Source organism: Salmo salar, chromosome 03 (genome assembly GCF_965601325.2).
Source record: "Salmo salar chromosome 03, fSalSal1, whole genome shotgun sequence".
NCBI classification, from domain to species: domain Eukaryota; kingdom Metazoa; phylum Chordata; class Actinopteri; order Salmoniformes; family Salmonidae; genus Salmo; species Salmo salar.
The window spans coordinates 39000001-39015558 of NC_138293.1; the positions used below are offsets into that span (position 1 = coordinate 39000001).

Sequence of the window (15558 nt, forward strand, 5' to 3'; positions counted from 1 at the left end):
CCCGCTCTCTCTCTCTCTCTCTCTGTCTCCCCATCTCCCTCTCTCTGTCTCTCTCTCTCTCTGTCTCCCTCTCCTTCTTTCTTTCTCTCTCTTTCTCTCTCTCTCTCTCTCTCTCTCTCTCTCTGTCTCTCTCTCTCCAACATTAGAACCAGAGAGAGCAGAACTACACAGTCCTAAAGACCAGGTCCAATGTGATGACCGTAGATGGTCTGAAGCCTGGTACTACGTACGTGTTCCGTGTCCGAGCTAGAACGGAAGGGGGATACGGCAACTACGGAGGAGAGATAGAACTGGAGACCAGCCACGAAGGTAGCTAAAGATCCCTCTCTGTCTCTTGCTCTCTCTCTCTGTCTCCACTTACCCTCTGTTGGCCGCTCGGGGTCTCTTTTTCTCTTACCTCTGCTTTGTTTTTACCTCTATCTCTCTCCGTCCTCTTTATCGCCTTCAGGTCCGTCTCACTCCTTCCTTGTTCTCCTCTTTTTCATTCTCATATTGCGAGAAAGGAAATGAAATTCCAGCTCATGAGACTCTCGACGATTCCACTAGGGCTGTGATGATTCTGGAATTTGGGGTAACAATGAATTGTCTTGCAAATGTCCATGGTTGTTAAATTGTAATTTTTGTGGAAAAATGTTTTGAGCTCGTAATGCATCATAATGAATACAACACAGGTTTGGTGACACACTCCCGTCTCAAAAACGAAAGATTTTGACCTGCTTGGAACTTTCGGAATGAAAGCTTTCCCTCCCGACTGTGCTGTTCTGTGTGTGAAATAATTACCAACGCTTATAGTAGTCCCGTGTGGCTCAGTTGGTAGAGCATGGTGTTTGCAACGCCAGGGTTGTGGGTTCGATTCCCACGGGGGACCAGTACAGGGGAAGAAAAAAATATGTATGAAAGGTATGCATTCACTACTGTAAGTCGCTCTGGATAAGAGCGTCTGCTAAATGTTTGAAAAAAATAAAAATAATAATAAATGATTTTCATATAAAAATAGAAAACTGCTATTTAAATCTTTTTTTAAATAATATTTAACCTTTTGTTTAACTAGGCAAGTCAGTTAAGAACAAATTATTGTTTACAATGACGGCCTACCAAAAGGCCCGTCCTGCGGGGGGCGGGGCCTGGGATTAAAAAATAAATACAATATAAATATAGGACAAAACACACAACACAACAAGAGAGACAACACAACACTACATAAAGAGAGACCTAAGACCACCACATAGCAAGGCAGCTACACATGACAACACAGCATGGTAGCAACACAACATGACAACAACATGGTAGCAACACAACATGGTAGCAGCACAAAACATGGTACAAACGTTATTGGGCACAGACAACAGCACAAAGGGCAAGAAGGTAGAGACAACAATACATCACACAAAGCACCCACAACTGTCAGTAAGAGTGTCCATGATTGAGTCTTTGAATGAAGATATTGAGACGAGACTGTCCAGTTTGAGTGTTTGTTGCAGCTCGTTCCAATCGCAAGCTGCAGCGAACTGAAAAGAGGAGCGACCCAGGGATGTGTGTGCTTTGGGGACCTTTAACAGAATGTGACTGGCAGAACAGGTGTTGTATGTGGAGGATGAGGGCTGCAGTAGATATCTCAGATAGGGGGAGTGAGGCCTAAGAGGAATTTATAAATAAGCATCAACCAGTGGGCCTTGCGACTGGTATACAGAGATGACCAGTTTACAGAAGAGTATAGTGTTCTATAAAGAGCATTGGTGACAAATCTGATGGCCGAATGGTAAAGAACATCTAGCCGCTCGAGAGCACCTTTCCCTGCCGATCTATAAATTATGTCTCCGTAATCTAGCATGGGTAGGATGGTCATCTGAATCAGGGTTAGTTTGGCAGCTGGGGTGAAAGAGGAGCGATTACAATAGAGGAAACCAATCTAGGAAACCTATTGGGTAAACTATATTATTCTATGCCTAATTGTTAGTTACACAATTATTATTATTGTGCCAGCTGACTTAATATCGATCATGTAAATCAATCGTGTCGATTTGATCAATCATTTTAATGTCATCAATCTGATCAATTGTACAAGTTGATGACTATTGAAATGAAAAGCACGGATGGAGCTGAGTGAATATTAGTCATATCAACTCTATATAAGGGGATCTATGGTATAGATGACACTGTAAATCTCTGTGGTGCACTGAAACCTTTAAAGCAGCCTAGTGTGTGTGTGTGTGTGTGTCTTTTTCTGTGTGTGTTTGCACCTCTGTGTGTGTGTGTGTGTGTGTGTGTGTGTGTGTGTGTGTGTGTGTGTGTGTGTGTGTGTGTGTGTGTGTGTGTGTGTGTGTGTGTGTGTGTGTGTGTTCAATGCCAAGGAGTGGAATAGGAGATCAATGGCCATCTATTGCTGCCTGGAGGCATTCATTTGCCTGAAAGGGCTCGTTGCCCATGCATACAGACACGCACACACACACACACACACGCGCACGCACACGTCTGCTCGTGCTTGGCTAACCTTGATAAATGGAGCATTTGTTTTGAGTAATGGCCCGATTGCTGCAGCGTAAAAATCAATGTGGTTTCACAGAAACTTTTAAAGCAAGCTTGTTACGTACAATGTTAACATATCCATTTGGACAGCGCAGGAAAATTGGAATGCGTTTACAGTCAGCCCTCATTGAGGAATATTGAAATGGAAAAAGCTTTTCATCGTCAAAGAGCATGCTGAGTACATTATCTTTCTCTCTCTCTTTCTCTCTCTTTCTCTCTCTCTCTCACACACACACACACACACACACACACACACACACACACACACACACACACACACACACACACACACACACACACACACACACACACACACACACACCCTCTTAGGCTGTATTAACTCTTCCTATTCATAATGTATTCCCTGTCTCAGACATGTTGGCCATAGACCCCAACCAGTCTACTATTCTGGCTGTGTCCATCGCTGGAGGCATCATACTGCTCATCTTTCTGGTTGCCTGCTTCGTCGTCAGTGGCAGGTAAGAGCAATACACACCGCACACACACATGAGCATGCACACACACACACACGCCGTGGGAGTTGGAGCTGCTTATAAAGACGAAGTTGCCCACGTCTACTTCACTCAGATTGCATAGAAACAGACATAAGATACGTTTCATTAAGAGTTCAGTCCACTCTTGTATATCGCCTTGGGAGCAAAGAGAACACTATGATTTACTTGATATTATATGTGATGTTTGATTGTCACCTTATGAGAATCTTAAGGGAACATACCTGACGTTAAGCGAAGGCAATGTGTAAGCCCAGTGGTTTTCTATGCAGGCTGTATTATTGAGTCAGATTAAAGAAGAGAACCAAAGAGAAGAGATGATGGGAGAATAGAGAAGAGGGGGAAAGGAGAGGGAGAGGAGCAGACAGTCTGAATTAGGCTCCAGCTTTCCAGTACAGAGGGAGGAAAGAAAGAGAGAGGGAGGGAGGGGAGGAGAGCAGAGAGGGATGACAGGCCAGTGATTTACAATGTCTGTCAATGAATGGTTATCCTATATTTGCTGTGACTAGATTAAATAGCTATTCTTCCCCTGGATACAGACACACACACACACACACACACACACACACACACACACACACACACACACACACACACACACACACACACACACACACACACACACACACACACACACACACACACACACACAGCATATGTTTTACTACACGCACACAGTTCTGAGGTCTGTAAAAATATTAGTATTGATTGAGGGTGATTTCCTATCAGGCTGAGTGCTCTTTTCACTATTGACCACGTGGGATCTAATCAGTGGAGACTGTCCTGAACACACACACACACACACACACACACATATGCACGCACTTGCAAATGCACTCACATACAGATACACACATAAAACACACTCAAATACGAAAGGCGAGACGGCAGGGTGCTGTTCCTGGTTTACTAGAAGTACACATAGACACACACTTACAGCTAATCAGGTTTCACAGGCAGGTGTTAACTGGGTTTTACAGGGGGGTCGATACACCTCCATCAATTACCTCTCCCTCCATCCCTATTTTCTCTCCATTCCCTCTCACCGTCTTTGCATTCTGCCAAAGGCTAGGATAGGGGGATGGAGGGAGGTGGTGGGTGGCTGTTGATTAGTGCTTTCTGAGAGAGAACCTCGAAACATCTATCCAAAAGGTGTGTGTGTGTCAAATCAAATCAAATGTTTTTTTGTCACATGCTTCGTAAACAACAGGTGTAGACTAACAGTGAAATGTTTACTTCCCAACAATGCATAGAGAAGAAAATAGATAATAATCACACAAGGAATAAATACACAATAACTTGGCTGTTTACACGGGGTACCAGTACCGAGGGAATGTGCAGGGGTACGAGGTCATTGAGGTGGGGATAAAGTGACCAGGCTACAGGATAGATAATAAACAGTAGCAGCAGTGTAGGTGATGAGTCAAAACAGTTAGTGCAAAAAGGGTCAATGCAGATAGTCCGGGTAGCTGGAATAGAGGTCATGGATGGCAGGGAGCATGGCCCCAGTGATGGACTGGTCCGTACTCACTACCCTCTGTAGCGCCTTGCTGTCAGTTGCCAAGCAGTTGCTATACCAAGCGGTGATGCAGCCAGTTAAGATGCTCTCAGTTGTGATTTTTGAGGATCTGAGGGCCCATGCCAAATCCTTTCAGCCTCCTGATGAGGAACAGGAGTTGTTGTGCCTTCTTAACGACTGTGTTGGTGTGTGGATCATGATAATTACTTAGAGATGTGGACACCAAGGAACTTGAAGCTCTCAACCCGCTCCACTACAGACCCGTCGATGTGGATGGGGGTGTGCTCAGCCCTCCGTTTCCTTCCTGTAGTCCACGATCAGCTCATTTTTCAAGTTAAGGGAGAGGTTGTTGTCCTGGCACCACACTGCCAGGCCACTGACCTCCTCCCTATAGGCTGTCTCATCACGGTTGGTGATCAGGCCAACCACCGTCGTGTCCTTAGAAAAGGTAATGATGGTGTTGGAGTTCTGCGCTGCCACGCAGTCCTCTATAAACAGGGAATACAGGAGGGGCTAAGCACGCACCCCTGGGGGGCCCCCGTGTTGAGGATCAGCGTGGCAGATGTGTTGTTGCCTACCCTCACCACATGGGGGCAGCCCGTCAGGAAGTTCAGGATCCAGTTGCAGAGGGAGGTGTTTAGTCCCAGGGTCCTTAGCTTAGTGATGAGCTTTGAGAGCATTTTCAGGCATGTGTTCCTTGTGAATGTTAACCTGTTTTTTGTTTTTTGACACCACACTCCAAAAAGCAAGTTCTGCAGGCTCTAGTTCTGTCTTATCTTGATTATTGTCCAGTCGTGTGGTCGAGTGCTGCAAGGAAAGAACTAGTTAAGCTGCAGCTGGCCCAGAACAGAGCTGCCTGTCTTGCTCTTCATTGTAATCAGAGGGCTGATATAAATACTATGCATGCCAGTCTCTCTTGGCTAAGAGTTGAGGAGAGACTGACTGCATTACTTCTTCTTTTAATAAGAAACATTAATGTGTTGAAAATCCCAAATTGTTGCATTGTCAACTTACACACAGCTCTGACACACACACTTACCCCACCAGACATGACACCAGAAAGTGTACAGTACTATATAGAGCTATTATTGCATGGAACTCCGTTCCATCTCATATTGCTCAAATAAACAGCAAACCTGGTTTCAAAAAAACAGATAAAGCAACACCTCACAGCACAACGCCTCTCCCCTATTTGCCTAGATAGTTTGTTTGTATGTATTGATATGTAGGCTACATGTGCCTTCAAATTTTTTTAATGTAGTTCTGTCCTTGAGCTGTTCTTGTCTATTAATGTTCTGTATTATGTTGTGTGGACCCCAGGAAGAGGAGCTGCTGCTTTTGCAACAGTTAATGGGGATCATAATAAAATACCAAATACCAAAGGTCTTACTCACATCAGCTATGGAGAGCAAGATCACACAGTCATCCAGAATAGCTGGTGCTATCGTGCATGGTTCAGTGTTGCTTGCCTCGAAGCGAGCATAGAAGGAATTTACTTGTCTGGTAGGCTTGCGGCGCTGGGCCATTCGCGGCTGGGTTTCCCTGGTAGTTTGCAAGACCTGCCGTATTGATATTTTGATTGCAGGAGGTCATAGTGAGATTTCTTATAATCGTCCAGATTGGTGTCCCACTCCTTGAAAGCGGTAGCTCTAGCCTTTAGTTCAGTGCGGATGTTGCCTGTAATCTATGGCTTCTGGTTGGGATATGTACGTACGGTCACTGTGGAGACAACGTCATCGATGCACTTATTAATGAAGCTGGTGACTGATGTTGTAAACTCCTCAATGTTACCGGATGAATCCCGGAACATATTCCAGCCTGTGCTAGCGAAACAGTCCTGTATCTTAGCATTTGCTTCACCGGACCACTTCCGTATTGAGCGCATCACTGGTATTTCCTGTTTGAGTTTTTGCTTGTCAGCAGTAATCAGGAGAATAGAGTTAAGCTTTGCATGCGTCTCTGTGCGTGGAGTAAAGGTGATCTAGAGTTGTTTCACCTCTAGTTGCACACGTGACATGCTGGTAGAAATTAGGTAAAACAGATTTCAGTTTCCCTGCATTAAAATCATCAGCCACTGGGAGCGCCGCCACTGGATGTGCATTTTCTTGTTTGCTTATGGCCCTATACAGCACGTTGAATGCGGTATTAGTGCCAGCATCGGTTTGTGGTGGTAAATAAACAGCTACGAAAAATATAGATGAATACTCTCTTGATAGATACTGTAGTATGGCCTGCAGTTTATCGTGAGGTATTCTAACTCAGGCGAGACTTCCTTAACATTAGAGATTGCACACCAGCTGTTGTTAACAAAGAGACACACAACTCTCCCCTTAACCTTACCCGAAGCTCTCATTCGGTCTTGACGATGCATAGAAAAAATAGCTAGAAGTATATTATCCATGTCCTTATTCGGCCATGACTCTGAAAAACATAGGGTATTACAGTTCTTCGGGTCCCGTTGATAGGATAGTCTCGAACAGAGCTTGTCCAGTTTGTTCTCCAGTGATTTTATATATTCGCCAATAGAACAGAGGGTAGAGGCGGTTTAGTTCAATTTGTTGATTTGGTCTCGTCCGGGACCTGTATCTTCTTCTTTCGAGTGACCCTGGTGTAGGACCTGGTCCAGGATGAGCAGTACATCCACAGCTGCCGAATCGTTGAAGTAGAAATCTTCATTCAAAGCAAGGTTAGTGATCGCTGTTCTAATGTCCAGAAGCTGTTTTCGGGACATAGGAAATGATAGCGGAAGTATTATGTACAAAAGAAGTTGAGATCAGCGTAAAAAAAAACCACAAAATAGCAGAATTGGTCAGGAGGCCATTAGACGGCAGCTATCCATCTCTGCAGTGCCATCTCTGTGTGTGTGTGTGTGTGTGTGTGTGTGTGTGTGTGTGTGTGTGTGTGTGTGTGTGTGTGTGTGTGTGTGTGTGTGTGTGTGTGTGTGTGTGTGTGTGTGTGTGTGTGTGTGTGTGTGTGTGTGTGCGCGTGTGTGCTTGACTTCAGATTGCAGGAGATCAAAGACAGCACTTGAGAGACAAGGAGGGAAATGAGGGCTAGAGATGGACAGAGCACCGCAGAGAAAACAGAAAGGAGAGAGCGGAGAGGGAAGGAGAAGAGATAAAGAGAGGGAGAAAGGCAGGTTCAGAGATTATAATGGAAGTAGTGGGGATAGTAGAAGAAGGGAGCATCAGGGATTTTTTCTTGTGAGAGAGGGACGGAGGGAGGGGAAGAAACAGGGAGCGAGGGGTGTAGGGAGTAGGGAGGGAGAGAGATTGACCTGGAAGGTGCAATAGTAGTGGTTATGTTGCATACCGGCAGGCAGGTTTCTGAAGAATCAGAATCTGAGTGATAACCACTCACCATAGCGTACATGTGTGTCTGTTTTTCTCTCAACTTCTTTTCTTCTGTCTCTCTTTCTCTTAATCACCTCTTCTCATTTTTCTATACCATCTTCTCTCTCCCCATATCAATATCTGCTCCTCTCCCTACCCCAGTGTCTATTCAACATTTCCTCTCAATCGCCTATGCTTTTCTCTTAACTCTCTCTCTCTCTCTCTCTCTCTCTCTCTCTCTCTCTTTGTATTCACTTTTCAGGATTTCCTCCTTGTGTTCTCTATAGCCTTCATTACAGCTAAATGAAGCTACACTCATTCATTTTAGCATCTGAGAGAAGGTGGAGGGTGAGAAGGAGGGAGAGGCAGGGAGAGAAAGAGAGAGCCCTGTGTGGTTAAATTCAATGAGAATGTACTGACTGGAGCACCTTTTGAAGACAGATGAATCAGATAGCCATATGCAGCAGTCATAATAGTGGAATATAAGGGATTCGTACAAATCTTTGTATAGAAAACCAGCTTCAACCATTCTTTCAGCATTGCCAATCACTCCCTTGGCAAGTAACAGAACGAGGGGGGGAATGGCAGAACGAGCTCTATGTTGGTGGCCTTTGGTACATTCTAATGCCTCGATTCCATCCGAAATACACAGCTAAATTATTAAATACTTTAACGACCTTACCTCCCAGTTTGGTCAAATAAGTGGTATTGAGTAGAAAGACATTAAACTCCCGAGTGGCGCAGCGGTCTAAGGCACTGCATCGCAGTGTTGAGGCGTCACTACAGCCTGGGATTAGATCCCAGGCTGTGTCACAGCCGGACGTGACTGGCTCCAGCGACTCCTTGTGGTGGGTGTTTCCTCTGACACATTGGTGCAGCTGCCTTCCGGGTTAAGCGAGCGGGTGTTGAGAAGCGTTTCGGAGGACACATGGCTTGACTGATTGGCTGATTTCTTTTGATTTTCCCATGATGTCAAGCAAAGAGGCACTGAGTTTGAAGGTAGGCCTTGAAATACATCCACAGGTACACCTCCAATTGACTCAAATGATGTCAATTAGCCTATCAGAAGCTTCTAAAGCCATGACATAATTTTCTGGAATTTTCCAAGCTGTTTAGAGGCACATTCAACTTAGTGTATGTACAATTCTGACCCACTGGAATTGTGATACAGTGAATTATAAGTGAAATAATCTGTCTGTAAACAATTGTTGGAAAAATTACTTGTGTCATGCACAAAGTAGATGTCCTAACCGACTTGCCAGAACTATAGTTTGTTAACAAGAAATATGTGGAGTGGTTGAAAAGCGAGTTATAATGACTCCAACCAAAGTGTATGTAAACTTCCGATTTCAACTATATATATATATATATATATATATATATATATATATATATATATATATATATATTTATATAGATTTATATATATATATATATATATATATATAGATATAGATATATATAGATATAGATATATAGATTTATATAGATATATAGATTTATATAGATATATAGATTTATATATATTTATTTATATATATATAGATTTATATATATATATTATATATATATATATTTATTTATATATATATATATATATATAGATTTATATATATGCCCGGTGTGTGCAAGAGTGTGCAAAGCTGTCATCAAGGCAAAGGATGGCTATTTTGAAGAGTCTAAAATCTAAATTATATTTTGATTTGTTTAACACTTTTTTGGTTACTACATGATTCCAAATGTGTTATTTCATAGTTCTTATGTCTTCACTATTATTCTTCAATGTTGAAAATAGTAAAAAATAAAAATAAAAACCCTTGAATGACTAGGTGTGTCCAAACTTTTGACTGGTAATGTACATTACATGGGACCTGTAAATTCACTCACATGAGACTCATGCTCTCCCTCGATGAAGATACATTTGACTGCAGCAAAACACAGTGCAAAAATACCAGTGGTACCAAGAGGCGGGACAGTCAGCAGACTGACAAACCAGCATCACTTGCTTTGTGACTGACAGGCGCCTGTCCTGTCAATAGATCACTAAGATGCATATTCAGAAGATGCTTATACAGACTTTTCTGACTAGCGAATTGAAACTTAAATGACAAGAAGCCTAGTTAATTTATGAAGTGGAAAAAGTAGCCGGCTGACAATGAGTCTGTTATCGGCTGTTTAGGCCAACAGCCGGCGCTTATGGAAAACACTGTACACACACACACGCGCACACACACCATAAGCCCTACACTCCCTCGGTCTATGTTGGCAGGGGAGCGGGTGATACCGTGGTAATATGGCTAGTAAAAGCGGTGATTTGTGGTGTGTTCTGTTCTTTTCTGTTCCTGTTAAATAAAGTGGCGTCTGTCCATTGTTCCTGCAGGGAGGAAACATGAACAACATCTAAACCGCCTCAGACACAGCCCTGCACAGACAAAACACCACTGTTTATTGCTGAGTGTGTGTGTGTGTATGTGTGCAGTTATTGCTGTGAGACGTGTGTGTGTGCCGAGCTCGTGTGTCGTTATTTCTCTTATTTTATTTATACAGTTGAAGTCGGAAGTTTACATACACTCAATTAGCATTTGGTAGCATTGCCTTTAAATTCTTTAACTTGGGTCAAATGTTTTGAGTAGCCTTCCACCAGCTTAACACAATAAGTTGGTTGAATTTTGGCCCATTCCTCCTGACAGAGCTGGTGTAACTGAGTCAGGTTTGTAGGCCTCCTTGCTCACACACGCTTTTTCAGTTCTGCCCACAAATGTTCTATAGGATTGAGGTCAGGGCTTTGTGATATCCACTCCAATACCTTGACTTTGTTGTCCTTAAGCCATTTTGCCACAACTTTGGAAGTATGCTTGGGATCATTGTCCATTTGGAAGACCCATTTGCGACCAAGCTTTAACTTCCTGACTGATGTCTTGAGATGTTGCTTCAATATATCCACATCATTTTCCTGCCTCATGATGCCATCTATTTTGTGAAGTGCACCAGTCCCTCCTGCAGCAAAGCACCCTCACAACATGATACTGCCACCCTGTGCTTCACGGTTGGGATGGTGTTCTTCGGCTTGCAAGCCTCCCCCTTTTTCCTCCATAAATAATGGTCATTAGGGCCAAACAGTTCTATTTTTGTTTCATCAGACCAGAGGACATTTATCCAAAAAGTGTGATCTTTGTCCCCATGTGCAGTTGCAAACCGTAGTCCTGCTATTTTATGGCGGTTATAGAACAGTGGCTTCTTCCCTGCTGAGTGACCTTTCAGGTTATGTCGATATAGGACTCGTTTTACTGTGGATATAGATACTTTGTACCTGTTTCCTCCAGCAACTTCACAAGGTCCTTTGCTGTTGTTCTGGGATTGATTTTCATTTTTTGCACCAAAGTACGTTCATCTCTAGGAGACAGAATGCGTCTCCTTCCTGAGCGGTATGACGGCTGCGTGGTCCCATGGTGTTTATGCTTGCGTACTATAGTTTGTGCAGATGAACGTGGTACATTCAGGCATTTGGAAATTGCTCCCAAGGATGAACCAGACTTGTGAAGGTCTACAACTTGTGGAGGTCTCCAACCTAAGTGTATGTGAACTTCCGACTTCAACTGTATATATATTTTAGGGGGTAGATCAGCTTTAATATTGCAGATAGATTGTGGGTTCTATCAATGTCATTGTTTGCATCATTTCCAATCACCCATTTTATATTATTAATATTTTTTCCTTCTTTATATTGTTCCCCTAACCCTACCACCCCACCCCTAATTTGAATAAACTAATGGACAAGAATACTTAGACTTCTACTTCCAACATATAAATCTACATTTTACAGGCCCGGTACATTTTATCTTAGTTATCTCTTTTTTCCTTTAGTCCCACCCTTCATCTACCCTTAACCCCTCCCATCTATCGCTGATAACCACTATTCTATTTTTCAACTGTGCTGGTGTGTTTCACAAAAGCTCTGAACCTCATGGTATTCTCATGGTGTCTACAGATACTAAATAAAAAATGAAATTTTTTACTAAGAGTATTATTCTAGAATTGATCGATTGACTATGGCTTTTCAAACGACCCAGAAGTGTTATTTGCAGAGTTAGTTTTGGTTAAATGTTGTGATTCTTCAGCCATTCCTGAACCTGCGACCAAGAACAAGCTACATATGGACGGTGTCGAAACCAGTGATCTAATGATTCTGCGTCTTTGCAGCAAAATCCGCGGAGTAAGTTTACAGGCATATATTATGATGAGTATAATTGAAATTTGTATATCATTATGGTAAGTGGTGAAATAAGTATAGCTACTTATAGTTTTAATGGCTTAGCAAATTATAAAAAAGACGATCATTCTTCACCTGGCTAAAAGAGAAGGAATATGATATCTATTGTTTACAGGAAACTCACTCTACAATTACAGATGAGGTTGTGTGGAGAAAGAACTGAGAGGCAGAAATATATTTCTGTTATGGGCAAGAAACTCAAAAGGGGTGATGATATTAATTAATAACAATTTTGATCCAAATGTGCAAACTGTCCAAACAGATCCGAAAGGAAGGTGGATCCTTGTAAATATACTATTGGACGATAAACAGATTTGGTTAATTAGTGTAAAATGGTCCAAATAATGATGATTCCCACTTCTTCAAAAATATACAGTACTAATCTATCGCACTCACGAGCAACAAATTACTGTATTATTATGGTGGGAAATTATAATACATTTGTAAGTACCCCAATGGGTCGTAAAGGAAATCATACTACACAATATTACCTTCATGCACTTAGGGAAATTACAGATATCATGGTCACATTAGAACTAAAGGAAAAACTAAAAGAAATGGAGTAACTTATTCGGGAAGGATAAAGTATAATATAGTATAAAAATAAAGCAAAAAACGCACCAAATCTTTTTTGAATCTTCAACATAGAAATGCTAACAAAAGTAATTTACAGAAACCTGTTACAAATGACTGAGTCATTCATGATTCACCAAATTATATTTTGAAAAAGGAAGCAAAATACTTTTCAGTCTCCTCCATTTCCACTAACTAATGTTAACTGTAAGGACCCCCCCCCCCCCCCCTAATAATAGTGTAAAATGAACAGCTCTACATAAAGACTTGTGTGATGGCCAAATTGCAGAGGAGGAACTTCTTGGTGCATTTAAGGCAGCTTAGCCCCTCCAAATCCGGACACTGCTGGGCCAATTGCGCGCCGCCCTATGGGACTCCCGATTATGGCCAGTTCGTGATACAGCCCAGGATTGAACAAGGGTGTGTAGTGATGTCGCTGGCACTGCTAGTGCCTTTGACCGCTGCGCCATTCTGGAGCTCTAAGCTGGCATACCAGTTGAGGTATATGAAACCTTTTTTTATCTACTCAAACATCCACTATTAGCATGTTTTCTCCACTCCTGTAAAAATGTGTAAATATTTTGATTTCACTATTACTGAAACAGGACCCAGGTGGTAAGTAAAAAGATCCAGTCTATCTAAAAAACTGCCAGACCAATTACACTTCAGTTTTGTCATGCAAAAAGTTATGTATAGTAACCCCAGGTGTAAAGTAATAAATAATGGCTTCGTCTTAGAAATAATTCAACTGTCAAGAGCAGTAAAATAAGGTTGTCTACTATAGGCATGTCTATTTTTTATGGCCATCGAAATGTTAGCAATTCAACAATAATATCAAGGGGCTATAATTTCTAACCTACAGTGGACAATGTTGTTTTACTCCTCTTGACAGTTTAATACACTACATGACCAAAAGTATGTGGACACCTGCTCGCCGAACATCTCATTCCAAAAACATGGGCATTAATATGTGACCGACTGACTCGATTCGGTCTTATATAGCAAAGTTTGAAATTGTGTTTTTTACATTGAATAAAAGTAGAGACTCAGAGCTAGAAAATGGTATGCCATACACTACAGTTGAGGAGCAATGGGAAAGTAATTCTGCTTTGAAAGTTGATATACTTGTAAACTCACTTTTGAATAAATGGCCCTTGAATGTTTTGGTACACCTACTGGAGAGCTCGTCTTTGTCTACACCCATTCATCATTGTTCACACCCTCTTAAGCCTTAGCCCCACCCATCTCTTTAAGGATTCACATGTGAGGCCATGTGCTAAACAGAATGAGAACGGTAGTGTGCAAAGATTTGCATCCAAAGATTTCAAGACTAAAGGCTGGTTTGTACTACGTCTGACATGTCTGTAGTCAGTTGTCACAGTGACATCATGAACATTCTATTGTCGTCCGACATCAAACTTGTCGTTGTCGTTATGAAAAAGTATAAACACAAACATGACAGGTGGCATGAAATCAGCATCCTGGTGGTCCAAAATAGCATAACTGGGGTATTTTAAGACCAATAAACCCATCCGTTTAAACTTGAATTTAGTATATGTCAATCTAGCAAACCAGGCAACTTAAAGCAACTTTCTAAACAATGTTTTGGATCATTTCTAGCTTGTTAGCTAGCTAGCTAACTTTAAGTTAGCTGGCTAGCTAGTTCACATAATGACCATATCATAGCTGACGACATCTTAACTTTAGCTAATTTGTATTAATTATTACAGGAAAAAAAGCTAACGACAAGATCATTATTTACAAGTTAATGGTGAGTTAATTACAAATCTAAGAATCATTGAACTTGGACACTGTCTCGTTGGCCTAATGTTATATCATAATTTGACTTTGGTGCTGTTCTTCACATTACCGTCTCTGGTAAACACACACTATATAAAATAAAATCAAAGTTTGTCACCTGCACAGGATACAGAAAGTGTAAATGGTATAGTGAAATGGTTACTTGCATAGTGAAGTATTTTGTTTAAACATGTAGCTAGCTAGCTAGCTAAACAATGAACCATAATCCCAACTCATAACGTTACTAGCCTGCATGAATCTGAAGGTAGCTAAAGCTAGCTAGCTAACATTAGGCTATAATTAGCAATGCAAATGGCTCTGAGATACAAATAATATTACTATACAGATCATATGTGTAATGTTGGCTATCGAGCCAGCTAATAGTACGCTTTAACTTGCAATGTAGATGACTTTCTGTCAAAATTAGAAATCTATAATATCTGAAAATGTAGCTAGCTAGACTCTCTTACATGTATACATCGATGAACACTTGTCTCTCTCTGTCACAGATGCCATGGTTGCCCTTAGTTTGAAGATATAGCTGATCCGGAGACAGGTGTTTTATACAACAGCCTTCTGTGTGTTTTCTTTTTGACTCCCTCCGCATATTTGCAATCAAGCGGCAGAATTTTTTCCATCTCCTTAGCAATCATACTCTGCTTCCACCGGGCATTCCACTGATTTCAAAACTTGGTTCTCTAGAAAGTGGAGCGCATTAGCAACACTTTTGCAGTTCTTCGTGATATCTTTTTTTTAAACCACATTAGAAAGGATTATCTACACATTCTGAGCAACTCATGTCACAGACGCATGCTACTTGGCAGACCAATCCGAACTCATCTGTCTGCATGTCGAGCCCATGCATTATCTCAGCCAGTCATGGCTAGCAGAAAGGTTTTTGTCCTTTTTCGTGGCTAAACCAACTGGGTTCATCATTTAACAATTTTATTTTTATTTACAGATTGCATACAAGTTTGTTATTAAAGCACATGAAAGTTCACATCTTCCAGAAGGCATTTCTGCCCA

The 15558-nt window shown here is 41.7% G+C and overlaps 1 protein-coding gene across 3 annotated transcripts in view; it reads left to right on the forward strand.

Moving 5' to 3' along the window:
• epha4b (eph receptor A4b) overlaps positions 1-15558 on the forward strand; it is a 123087-nt gene that overhangs the window by 52606 nt on the left and 54923 nt on the right. For all 3 annotated transcript variants that reach the window (XM_014191460.3, XM_014191461.3, XM_014191462.3), the window contains exons 9-10: positions 147-309; positions 2900-3005. In XM_014191460.3, the coding sequence (XP_014046935.1) occupies positions 147-309; positions 2900-3005 (269 nt within the window). The remainder of the gene's footprint in view (positions 1-146; positions 310-2899; positions 3006-15558) is intronic.